At 39.2% G+C, this 13,993-nt stretch overlaps 1 protein-coding gene across 1 annotated transcript in view; it reads right to left on the bottom strand.

Annotated features, from left to right (window-relative positions):
- Nucleotides 1-11,461, bottom strand: part of LOC144043497 (contactin-associated protein-like 4) — a 92,288-nt gene extending 80,827 nt beyond the window's left edge. The window contains exon 1 of the mRNA XM_077557198.1: nucleotides 11,296-11,461. Coding sequence (XP_077413324.1) covers nucleotides 11,296-11,377 — 82 coding nt within the window. The 5' untranslated portion in view covers nucleotides 11,378-11,461. The remainder of the gene's footprint in view (nucleotides 1-11,295) is intronic.
- Nucleotides 11,462-13,993: the final 2,532 nt, after the last annotated feature.

Here is a 13,993-nt window from a genome sequence, read left to right as displayed (position 1 = left end):
CGGCGCTGGAGTGCTCGCCTCCTCGTTTCATTAGCATCACGTTAGCGCAAAATTAGAGAGCAGAGAGGCAGGATGAGAAAGTGAGCGGGAGAAAAAATATATGCAATTACTGCAACAAGCTACTCACTCCACACACTTACCTACTTACTTACTTCAACAAGCTACTTACTTTTATTAACTGGTCACTTCATATGGTTGCTCTCGTTAATGAGTTTTCTTCAACAAGCTACTGCATTTATTTATCTCACTTCAACAAGTTACTGAAATCAAATAGTTACTACACTTAACCAGATGTCATCTAGCTACTTACGTATTTTAACTACTCACTTCAACTTATGTCCCTTAATGAGCTAGTACCTTCTTCCTTCTACACGTTATTTTCTTTAACTTTTTTTTTTTTTAACTTCAACTCATCAAGCTATTTACTACCCTTAACAAACTTTTTTCATTTAACTGGTTAGTTGAACTACCCACTCATTTCATTTAGTCACTTTAATTAGTTACTACCATTATCATGCCATCTGTGACCCAGATTCTACTAGCTTCTGCCTGAGTAACTGACTAACTTGCTAACAGGTCACTACCTTAAAAGTGGGGACTAGTTTAACAAATAACTCACTTAAGTAATTACTTATTTTAATTTATTACTGTATTTCTTTCAACAAGCTTCTTACTTCATCTAGTTACTTTCAGATACTTATTACAGCTTAAAGGGTTAGGTTAATGTAGTAAACTTAACTATTTCCAACTAGTTACTATTTGCGTGACGTCGTCTTAGTGAGTAACGTCACTCTTCACTCTTCAAGTTTTTCCCGCAACGACCACCTAAGTCATTCACTACTGTCTCTTGTTGACATTATTAACATTTTTAATTCTTTATTTTATATTTTAACCATGTTGAAATGTTTTATAGATGTGTAGAGCAGGTGAAATAGTGTTGAACTCAGTATAACTTGACCTTAACCTAACTGGTACCTTGTTTTGTCTAAAATTCCTTCTCAGTGTCCTGCGTGAAAACATATTCTGTTCGTGAGAGAGAACGCACACACAGCTCCCACAACTATACTACATTAGGAGCTGTCAAGTTCAATTTGTTTGTGAGATTTTGTTTTGGGAAAAAAGTACGAAAAGTACACTGAGAGTATATTTTGTCTAAAAGATGAAAACAGGTGTGAACTGTGTACTGAAAATTCTGTTTTTCTTCTCTGTTTTTCTTCTGTTATATAACATATTTACTTATTCATGAGGGGAGGAGAAAGGCGTTTTGGATTTGTATTCCTTCTCCGCAGAAAAGAAAAAAAAAGACTTCAAATGAGTCGCATTTCTGACATCACTCCGCTCTTCGCTCATTGGTTCATTCCACTGTCTGTTAGCTCAGGTTTGCCCCGCCTCAGAAATGCGACTGATAGGACGGTTGACCAGACTCACTCTCCGGGAAAGCGGCGAGTGAGTCTGGATTTCCAGGCTAGTTCTACATTTCAACTGGTTACTAACAAATTAGTCACTTTTCATTGGTTACTTCTATTAGCTAATCAATTCATTCAACTACTCACTTCAACAAGTTAATTACTGTGCTGCACTTCAAGTAATTATTTTCAATTGCTTATTTATTACAAGTTATGTAAGGAAGCTATGTTCTTCAGCTAGTTACTATGTTCTTTAGGATTCACTTACTTTAGATAGTTGGTTAGTTATTTCAAGTAGTTAATTGCACAAGTTACCTCCTTCAAGGAGCTAAATGTACTTCAACTAGTTTGACATCTTTAGTGTGTTACACATAGCAACATGTAATAGGTTTGGCTTGAATACGTTGAAAACCCATTAAATAGGTGCAATTACCCATGGTTAGACTTTGAGCTGTTTAATTTTTCTGTGTCCTCAGACAGTGAGAATTGATGGTCTCACACATGCTTCAAATGAACAAAATTGGAAAAGAATGATTTCTGCATTATTTCTCTGTTAGTAATCCATTTATTTACCTATTAGCGATCCTTTTATTTCCCTCTTAGTATTCCATTTGATGTGTTTTTTCAAATGTAATTCATCCTTCGTCTTAATGTCTCAGTCACGCGTGGCCCAACATGTTTAAAAATGATCTCAATGAGAAAAACAACACATTTATATTTTGTCATGTGATGACTCTGTCACCATCACGCGAATGCATTAGCAACAAATGCACACTGAGAGTGATGGGATTCATCAACACAACAACAAAAATCATCATTCTACTGCAGATAGCAGTAAATGGTTTTTAGCATCACTTATGAAAGATGGAAGGGAAATGTGCAACTTTCCAACTGTATGGCCCGTTCAAGAAAATGTGCCTATTTTGAGGCGAATGTTCCTTGGTACTAATCCTCCATTAAGTGTAGCTACTAAATTTCTATCTAACCAACTAGCTAACAAACAATCTAACTAGATATTTAGCTAACAAACAAACTAACTCAATTAACTAACTGTATTCACATAACTACCTACCTAACCTACTGTAACTAACTGACTAACTAACTAAGTAGCAAACTAAGGTGGTGCCAGAAAGCTTGTAGTATGTTGGGAGAAAGAAGTGGCAAACTATCTGCTGAAAGCTAGCTAGCTACTTACCTACCTACCTATCTACTAGCTAACTAAATAAACTCCCTAACTAGCAAGCTCGGATGTTCGAACACAGAAGTGGTTAATTAGCTGTACATTAGTAATTAACCACATAAGTGGCAAACAAGATAACTTGTTAACACACTAATTAACTAAAGAGATATTCAGCTAACTAAGACTTTGATGGTAAAGCTAAAATAGGACAGTTAATACCCAACTAAAACAGGAGCAGATAAGACTAAAATGTTAGTCAAGGCACGATCTGAGTCCCTTGCGCTATCTGAGGTGCCATCTTTGACCGCTAACTACGGCAACAACTCAAGGTCAAAACACGTAGGTGAAGTTTATGCAATCTGCATTTATACGGTATGCATTTGTAAAAAGCTTGTGTAACAGGAAACACTTTTCATCGTCTTCTTGCTCCAGGAAGGAAGGAAGGAAGGACGGATGGACACAATAAGGAATTTATTACACATGTTTATTTTGAAATGCAAATCATGACTCTGTATTCAATATAAAAATACAGGGGCGTGGTGTATTGCTGCTATATTACATTCATGTAATATACCAGTCGCTATTCCTCTGCTTCAAGACAATGAATCCAGAGAGCAGATGGCAGCTCACACACGCACGCACATGCGCACACACGCGCACAAACACACACATTCATCGTAGTAAGTCAGTGAGGGATAAAATGGGAAAAATAATAGAAGCTGTCACTCGGGTTGTGAGGAACAACTGTGGGAATGCCACCGGGCAAAAAAATATGTGGAAAAAAGTATTGGGGCACATGCAACTTAAGTCAATAAATTGACCTCCACAAGGCCAAAAAAAATAAATAATAATAATAAACCCAAAACAGATATATAATATTGGCTACTCTATTAAATATAAAATGTTGAGTTTTCCAAAAGATCATTTATAAACATTAAAAAATAATAATTCATGTGACAAAATGACAAATCACAAGCCAACAAGATGCTTTTAGTCAGTTATTGCTAAGCAGAGTTCATACACTAGTCTGTATTAAATATATCATTTTTATATTGGCCATAGTTTTCCAAAAAGCACAGTTTTTCGAACCAAAGTGGGACATTTTTCCTAAACAAAATAGATTACATCAAGTGATACAGTTGGTGTTAAGCAGAATTCAAAGACACACCCACAGTTGCACCATGGGTTATTGTAAAACTTGGCTTTACCTAACTAGTAGCCCCACTAAATTGTTTAACTGACCCCAAAAAAAAAAGTCAAATTAAAACTACAACTCAATCAGATCACAATGCACGTTTGTAGTTACAAATAGTTGTTATTAAAGTTGAAGTTCAAAGGCCCCTGTGGGTCAATGAAAACAGATTTCACAAAGAAAAAGGCTAGAGACATTCTTTTCCCAATGAAAACATGATGAATAGCCGGCGGCAAAGTCTTGGAGGTCGTTCCTCTTATCTGGATCATGCCCTGGTCTGGTGGAAACGTTTCCACAACCATCACTACCCGACTGATAATAAAATCTCAGCCTTCCCTGACTTAATAAATCCCCATTCATCCCTCTCGACCTTGACTTTCGCCTTTCGTGGCCGTGCTTATTTCCATAAGTGAATCTGAAGAGGAAATATGAGCACAAAGCAAACTGGCTCCAGTGCTTCCATGTTGTTTTGTTCAGCTGAAGGACGCTTGATGATGAGCTGCGAAGTTTAATGGAGGGAAGCTAATGTTCCCCTCAAGCTTCCTCGGTTTAAACAAGCAACTCCTTTAAGAGGAGCTTGACTTTCTGCCTTGAGCGTGCCGGTAATTACTCTCGAGTGCAGGGGGGAAAAAACATGGCTCCGCGACGCCGTCATTCTTCCACTGTCCCAAAAGAGGTGCTAACGCTAACATTGGAGGTTGCTTCCAAGCCACAACGTCATGGGTCTTTAAAACCTAAGCAAGCGGTCAAATGAAAGTTTCAAGGGTTTACCCATACATACATTTAAGTGACTTCCCAAATTAGCTGGGCGGTGCCCCCTAGGACCTTATTCAAATTCATGACCCTAAAGCTGGATGAAATAGCAACAGTGTTAGATTAACTCCGCCTTGAGTCTGCAAATCTCCAGTTTGAGAGACAAGTCCCTTCTGCCTTGTTCATCACTGGGAAACACCAACAGACAAAAGGAGTTTGGGCCCATCAAGTCGTTTTCAGTTCAAGTTGAAGCCTCGAAAAAAAAATACATGGACTGAAGGAGATTTACATCAGTCCATCCGAGTCACTATAGACGGTCCTTCTCAGTACGAGTATTTATTCTTGGCTTCACATCATAAAGGACTCACCGAAAGGTGGTTACCCATCAATGACGAGCCGACGTAACAACAGTTTTGCCCACTGCAAATTTGAACTTGTTCAAGTTGAACTGATGTACGTTTGATCACGTTAAAGTTCATTACAACGTCCAACATATCTTGTGGATGGATAGCTCAGTTGTATGGTCAAGGACTTGGGTTTGAGCAGGGGTGACAAACATGCGGCCCGTCGGCTGGATCAGGCCCGCAAAGGGGTTTAATCCGACCCGTGAGATGATCTTGTGAAGCAAAAAAATGAGTAATGTCGGACCTATTAATCAGACAGCCAAAATCAAAGCATATACATTTGTAATTTCTCAGATGAGCAATGCAACTTGTACACGGAAGTGACCTGGATGTCATTATTTTACACACAACCCAAAGTCACGGTTTGTTGAAAAAAATAAAAGAAATAGAACAATAGACGATGAAACAATCAAGCATAAACGTGCTGAACATGACACACATTCAGCTACTGGTAACACAAACACATACTCTAAAAACAGTTGGGTGAAAAGTAACCCAATTATGGATCAAAAATGGACCAATCCACTTTATGGGTCAATTTGACCCAACTTTATGGGTTATTTTATACAAAATGACACCATTTTTTGACCCAAGTAAAGGATATAACCAACATTTATGAGTTGTTTTACACTAAAAGACACATTTCTTGACTCAAAATTGGGTCAAATTGACCCAAGTAGAGGATCGGTCCATTTTTGACCCATAGTTGGGTTATTTTTTGCATATGACATGGATTAACGTCCTAAAACTTCATTTACTGCGCCACACAATGCATTCTGGGACCAATATGTATGCAAAACAGGTAGATATAACACACCCGGAACTCATATGGGCCAAGTGTTGCTGCGTTCCATTTGCATCTGTGTTTTGTTTTTTTGGAACAATATAGTTACAGTTGAGGCCCGCTATTTAGAGCTGGCCTGCAAATCGGTGTATAACTGACGGCAATTGTTTTTAAGTTATATACCATGGTTTTAATGTTCCGGCCCACTTAGGAGTGTCTGAGAAGAGTTAATTGTCTACTCCTGTCGTGTTAATTTAACTCTGCATAGGGAGTTAAAAAGAAAAAGTGTGAAATATTGAACTATTTTTAAAGTGTTGAGTTACTTCTGAAAGGTTTGGAGCTACGTAAACTCTTTGGTAGACATGTTTATCAAGATTTGACCCACAACAAAGTTTCAAAATCCCATGCTGTAAAATGCAAAGGGAGTCTTCTAAATTGGTTTGAAACAGGCCCAGTTTACAGACTTGAACATGAAATTCTGATAACTCAGATCATTAAATAATATTTGAAAGTTTAGCCCTTAAAACCAGGCTCACTTAGCAACATGAAATTCTCAGACATATCTATCATAAGTAGGCTTGCAAAAAACTTGACTTGAACACGAAATTCTAGGGATAACTCCGATCATTAGTACTCATTGAGAATTCAGTCCTTGAAGCCAGTTTCACTCAGCAACATAACATTTGGTAGACATGTCTTTCATGAGTACAGTAGACCCACAAAAAGCCCCAAGAAGCCACGCCTTAAAAGACACAGGAAGTCTGCCATTTTTGTTTGAAGCAACAGACGTCAAAGAAGGACCGTGTTTCATCAGCTTCTGCCTTTTAAACAGACACTGCAGTGGCCCAACAATTGACAGCTCCCCACTGTCATATTAACTTCTGCTGTTTCGGTGTTCAGTGCATTGCTTTGTTATTAGCATTACGATTCCCAGTCTTCTTGATTTGCTTTGACAGTTTGACCGTTTGATTTGTGTATATACGTACACACATATATATATATATATATATATATATATATATATATATATATATATATATATATATATACACACACATAAATATATACACACATATATATATACATATATACATTTATATATACATATATATACACATATACATATATATATATACACACATATATATATACATATACACATATACACATATATATATACATATACATACATATACATATATATATATACATATATATATATACACACACATATATATATATATATACACACACATATATATATATATATATATATATATATATATACACATATATGCACACACATATATATATATATATATATACACACACACATATATATATATATATATATATATATATATATATATATATATATATATATATATATATACACATATATGCACACACATATATATATATATATATATATATATATATATATATATATATATATATATATATATACACATATATGCACACACATATATATATATATATATATATATATATATATATATATATATATATATATATATATATACATATACATACACACATATACATACATATTTTTGCTATTTGTAGGCTGCCCGGGTCCCTATCACCCGCAAATACCAGGGGCACATTGTATAGAATATACTATATATTGCGGTGATATTTATTTTTATTTTGTCTTCATGAGCATACTCAATATTGGAGTAATCGATGATGATGAAGTAATCCAGTTACATTACTTTAATATGATGGTACTTGGATTACGTTACTAACTACATTTTTAGCAGGTAACTTGTAACTGTAATGGATTACATTTTAAAAGTAACCCTCCCAAATCTGTATATAAATATATACATATATTTATATACGTTTGATGTGGCTCCATAGTTTGAGATCTAATCATACAGGTCTTAGCTCTCATTTGGCATTAGTAGAGAGTTAGCATTCAATCATTAGCTTTAGGTCTTCGCGTTGTCGACGATTATCACTTTGAATTTTACACCAACAAGTAAACAGCTTTTAACCTCTACAGCAGGCGGCAGTCATTCGCCATCGTTCGTCACCTCAGGCGGTGAAGAAACGCCGCCGCCTGAGTTCTGCCATTAAAATCCCAAATGGAAATAAGAGGAGACCTCCGGAGGAAGGAGTGAGCAAACTAACGGGCGAGCTAGTGACCGTCGGCATGCAAATGAGCCCAGCGTGCGGTGCCATTATCTGTCATTAGACTGCGATTAAAGTCGTTTGCTCTTGTCGGGGAGATCTGTGGCGGGGAGATGAAATGCAGACAGAAAGGGAGATCATACGTGATGATGATAACACGTGGCAGGGAGAGGGAGTGTGCGCGAGTGTGTGTATGTGCCTGCATGTGAATGACCTAATCGATCAAAAGCTATTGGTTCCAACCTGGGCACACGTACAAATGATCCTTCACAAGCACTCAGATGTGAGATTTGATCACGTCATGATTTCTCTCACACATTTTCTGTGTTTTGTCTAGAGCAACAACTCTGATGATTGTTTTTAATCAAAGTTCCCAGGATAAAATATCAGTCAATATCGAAACTGAAACCGGTTTCTAGGTGAAAATGTAAATGATCAAGTCTTCACTCAGAACTGTTGATTTTCTTCACTTTTCACTACTTTGTATGCATCCTGACACTGTTAGCCAATTAGCCCCTTAGCGTCACATAAAACGATACTACTCGGATACCAGCCTTCCCTTTGCCGCAATCAATTCCCAGGACAAAATCACCAATATTGAAATAGCTTTACTGAGATAGTACCCTTCCCGATAATAGAATCGATTCCCAGGAGAAAATATTGCTACTACTATACCAGCTCTTCCGATACTGGAATGCAGAATTAGCAACTCACGGCGTTACGGTACATCAGTAGTAAAAAGCACTTCACGTTGTTGTTACTGTAACCTGATTATATTGATGTTAGCACTTTAACATGAGCATTCCCAGGCTGCTTCTGACTTATTTATCACCGTGAGGCCTGAGGTCACAATTTTGTGCATTAGCTTCCCACCTCCGTGTAGGGTTATTTTAGAAGCGCCCCCGACAGCATTACAGTTCCAAGGAAAGGCGAACACAGAGATGAGCTGCAACATCATCATCATCACCTTCATCACTCTATCCATAATCCTTGTGTTTATACATGGATCACAATGTGGAAAGCATCAACATGGAAGCATATGCTGTCTGAAAGCTAAACAAATGCTACATGGACAAAGTTTTCTGGAATCAGCTTCTAGGAGAAAACTTTGATACTGAAGCATTGATGCTCAGACAGACGGATCAATCTTCCAAATACTGGAATTGATTCCCAGGTGAAAATATTGAGACTGAAGTATTGGTACCAATAACAGCCCTCCTAATATTGGAATTAATTTCCAGGAGAAAATATCAACATTTCTATACCAGTATTGAATCAATCCCCAGGAAAAAACATTAATACTCTGATATCAATCAGCCTTAGCAACACTGACTACATTTATATGCAGTCAATAACCCTTTCAAAACCCCAATATTGGCAATATTCAGGTTTCGAAAGGCCATGTAAACCCGTGCAAAAACCCGAATGTCGCTGGCCAAAACCTCGTAAAACACAATTTGGCAAATTTCGTATTTTTTCAAAAATCTATACTTTTGGTCAGTCCACACATGGGGGTGTCATTTTTTAAATAAATTATTGACAAATCGGACTTGTTCTCTTTGATGATGCAATGTAAATGGTTGAAAAATTTTTGTTTTGGGGAACTCATGAAAAGTGGCGATTTTCGCAGGTACCAGATTTTGGCCCGACACCACCAATAAGCTATTATTTAATTAGTTTTTGTTTTTTCTCCACACTTTTTTCACCTTATTTTCTGTCTACACAGCGAAAAGTCCACAGTGTGTATCTATGTACACATATTCTGTATATACAGCTTCTGACCTCAAGGAGCATAGGTTTTTTTTGTCATTTGTCTTTTTGCCATACTAAAATAAGGTGTAATGGCACATCCACTGCAGTAGGTGGCAGTGGTCCTCCCATTGTCAGAGAGGGTGCAAGTCCTATGCAGAAGTGTCGTGGAGGCGGAGGGTTTCTGTCTCCCTGGGGGTGGGCGGGGGTTGATTGTCATAAAAAAAATAATGGAGAAGCATTGATATATACATATATATGTACAATGCCTTCATTTTCAAAACTGGGGTTGATTCCCACAAGAACATTTTGATTCACTGATACCAACCTTCTTCATTCCCAGGAGAGCATATCAAGAGTCTGACCAACGCACTGAAAACTGGAATTGATCCCCAGTAAAAAAATAAATAAAAATCTACAAAACCAGCTTTACCGAAAAGATTTCCCAGTATAAAATGACAATACTCTGAGACCAGACTTCTCAAATTAAAATAAATATTCCCAGGAGAAAATATCAATACTAGAATAATAATACTACTACCAGTACTTCACCTGACAATACCCTGACACCAGCCTTCCTAATACCAGAATCCATTACCAGATAAAATATAAATACTGGCATATTGATACTCTGATACCAGTGTTCCGCAAACTCGAATCAATGGCAAGATATTGATACTCAAATAGTGGTCTTCCCGATCCTGGAAGCCCAAAGTAAGATCGACTTCAATCTTGACAAATCCGTCTTCTGCTTTACAGAAGAATGTGTTATTCATCCTGTATTGTTCCAAATGTACCATTTTGGTCCATATTTCAGCCTGAAGGCAGACAGCAAATCAAAACTTTTTGCTGCATTTTGTCAGATGAAGCACGCGCTCTGTGAAGAAAAGTTTTAGCTGTCTTTGTCGCCCCCTAGCGGCCACGGGAGCGGCACATGCCCTCAAAAAACAGCCTTTATGTTTTGTCTTCCTCCAGAGCGCACACTCATAGAAATGATGAACAAGAAGATGAAACAGATGGAGAAGAGAAGGAGGGAGAGGAGGAGGAGGCTGACGACACATTTTCACACTCAGGATGAAGAAGAGGAGACATCAAATGTACCCCCAGGGGAAAAGAAGAAAATGAAGAGAGAACAAATGGCGTCCTAGATGCCTTCAACTTTTTTTTTGCATCTTGACGAGCTACCTTCTGACCCTCTTGAGGATGACTCACTGCATGCACGAAGAGTGAAGATGACGATTAGATCAAATGCATCCTCATCATAATCTTTTCTTCACACTTTATAGATGAAAAGATTAAAAAAAAAAAACATATTTTCTCTCCATTAAAGATCCAAGACGTAAGCTTCAAGGTTCTATTTGCATATCAAACATCAAAGAAAGGAGCAAGTCTAACATTTTAATTGCAACTTTTCCCACTCACGTTCCATTTTTAACGCGCTTTCATGCTTATTTGCGCATACAAATTGCGCCACCGGACACAAAAGCACGCATGCACAAGTTTGCCACACCGAAGCAGCACCGCGAAGTGGACCGAGCCTCGCAGCTGGCGCACGCCGGCCCAGCGAGCTCCGCAGCCGGCCGCGCTCCGCTGCGTCTCTACCGTCCTCCACCGGAGGGCAAGAAAGAGAAAGAAAAAAGTGCAGAGATGAAAGCAACGAGCACGCTCACCTTGCGCTCGAGTCCCGGCACACAACATCGGCCAGAGCGCAAACAAACAAATCCACACGCTTCTGCTTCGAGGTGAATCCATCGTGATGATGACGAGATGAGGAGGATGGTGCCTTCCCCTCTTCTCTCTTCTGGTGGTGCAAGTGCGCTCTGAAGGAGGAGATGTGAGGGGCAGCCGGAGATGGAGGGAGGGGAGAAGAGAGGAGAGAGAGAGAGAAACAAGAGCAAGAGAGCAGGGAGTGAGATAGAGAGAGAGGAGAGTGAGGAAAGAGACCATCAAATGGGCATAAAGAGAAGATTTGGGAAGATGGGGAAAGACGAAATGAGAGGGGAGGATGAGAATATAGTTGGGTGAGGCAGATCGGGAAGGTGGGAGAGGGGCGCGAGGGGATGCGACAGGAGACATGGAAGGAAGGAGGGAAGGAAGGAAGGAAGGAAAGACAGGGAATGTAAGAATGTGGAAGAGAGGAAAGAAAGGTGGGGGAGGAAGAGATTATAAGAAGGAAGGAAGGTAGGAGTGAGAAAGGAAAAGTAGGAAGGGGGGAAATGAAGGCAGGAAGGAAGGAATAGGTAGGTAGAAGGATGAAAGAGAGAGGGAGAGAAGAAGGGAGAGAAATGATAAGAAGGATGTAAGGAAGGTGGGAGCGAGAAGGAAGAAAGCAGGCAGAGAGAACGGAAAGGTAAGATGGTGAGAGGAAGAAAGTTTGAAGAGAGAAAGGGACGGGAGGGCGCAAGGATGGAAGAAAGAGCAAAGGAAGGTTTGTCGACGAGAGGGAAGGTGGGACAGAAGGAAGGAAGAGAGAGAGGGGGTTCAGAAGAGAGCAGTCAAAGAAGAAAGGTGTGTAAGAGAGAGCGAGAGAGAGAGTGAAAGAGAAAAAGAGAGTTAGAGAGAGATGGAAGGGGTAAGAAAGTGGTGGAGAAAGAAAGCAAGAATGGAGAGATGGGAGGAAGCAAGGAGGAGAGAATGAGGGAGGGAGAAGGAGAGAGGGGAGGGTAAGACGATGGGTGTGTGTGAGAGAGAAAGAGACAGGTGGGGGCAGAGTGAAGTGAGGTTAGAAGGTGGGAAAAAGGGAAGCACGCCAAATTTGGACCTCATACTGGCCAGATGGACAAAGCTGAATTGCCAGGCATTTTAGTTTTGGTCAGGGCAGAGCATGGCAGCAAACACAAACCCTGAAGCCAAACTGGCTTCCGAGAGCAACATGTAATTCGCTGCATGTCTATCAAGAGTAGACCCGCATAAAAAGCCAAGCCCGAAAAGATACAGGAAGTCTGCAATTTTGGTTCCAAGTGGCTATTTTAAGATGTCGTTCTGTTTAATGTTTTGGCTTGTTTCCTCTTGTTTGGTTTTCGTCTCCACCTGTTCTCGTCAGCAATGTTCCTTGTCAACCTGTTAACCTGTCAACCAATCAGCTCCCTTCACCCCTCGTGTCTTGTCCAGGCTTTGTTTGTATTAATGCTGCATTCGAGGAAAGTCGGAAATCAGATTTATCCCAGTTGGATTTTCCCAGTTCCAACCTGAAAGTGTTTGAGGCAAAAGTAAGCAACCAAAATGGCGGATAGTGATCAATTGTTTTTTGTTTGGGTCCTCAAAACACATTTTGACCTCCAGCAGACTTGCCTTCTCGGAATAAATCAAATGGAAGAGGAATAATGATGAATAAGGTCAATATTATGTCTATATCTAATTTCATGAGCATGTCATACAGTTCAGTAGTTCATGCATACTGTCACGTACATTGTGTTACATGAAGTCGAATATTTCTGAATGAAGAAAGCTATCTAGTTTTATACTTAGCTAAATTGTGTTTTGTTATTCACGGTCTGTGGGCGTTCCTGTACGCGCTTCCTGATATGGAATCGGAAAATTCCGATTTCCCTGAATGCAGCATTAGTTCCCAGGGTTTGTTCAGTCTTTGTCCGCAAATGTGTTTCTAATGTGGCGGTTTTAAGTAACTTTGGCCATTTCCAGGGATCCTTTAAAGATATTACTATATAAAATTTTGTCTGACTGCTACCAAATTGGAACCACGCATACTAGACAGATGGACCACACTCAATTGCTACATTTAAATGCCCCTGGTAATTAACTGAAAACAATTCTTTCTACCAACTCTTTAAACATGCTTCACAGACATTTACCAGCCAGCAAACAGGAATGCATTTGATGGTGAGCTTTTCATGCTTTGTGCAATTTACTTTAGCATCTGCTTGGTCAAATTAAGGGTTTAGAGTCCCCTTCTGCTTCGGAATTACTGCTTTAGAAGAAAAAACAGCTGAAAGTCAATCCAAAGACTTTTGTTTGTTTGAGTGGTGGGGAGGGAGGAAAAAACAAAACAAAAAACGATTATTTTCTCCGCCAGCTGAGGAATGTTTGTGCACTGGCTGTCTATTTGCAAAAAGGAATCGTTTGGATCTGAACAGTCAGTCAGAGTGCAAATGTGTCCGAGGGGCTCGATGAAGATGCTTGGCTTTATCTGAGCTGACGCGTCAGCAGCCTCCAAAGTGGACCGAACGTCTGCGCCGCGATAAGCCGTCCATGTTTTATCCGCGCTGCACTCTTAGCATTTTATCTGAGATCAGACGCCGCTAAGACTGTTTTTGTCCATCCAGAAATCCCTCAGTGTGCAGATTCTTCCTTTTATGTGAATGGAAGAACCACTGTGGATGCTTTCCGCGTGTGATAATGATTCAGACG

The sequence above is a fragment of the Vanacampus margaritifer genome, chromosome 2 (assembly GCF_051991255.1).
Source record: "Vanacampus margaritifer isolate UIUO_Vmar chromosome 2, RoL_Vmar_1.0, whole genome shotgun sequence".
Lineage (NCBI taxonomy): Eukaryota > Metazoa > Chordata > Actinopteri > Syngnathiformes > Syngnathidae > Vanacampus > Vanacampus margaritifer.
This window is presented reverse-complemented; position numbering and strand designations above follow the sequence as displayed.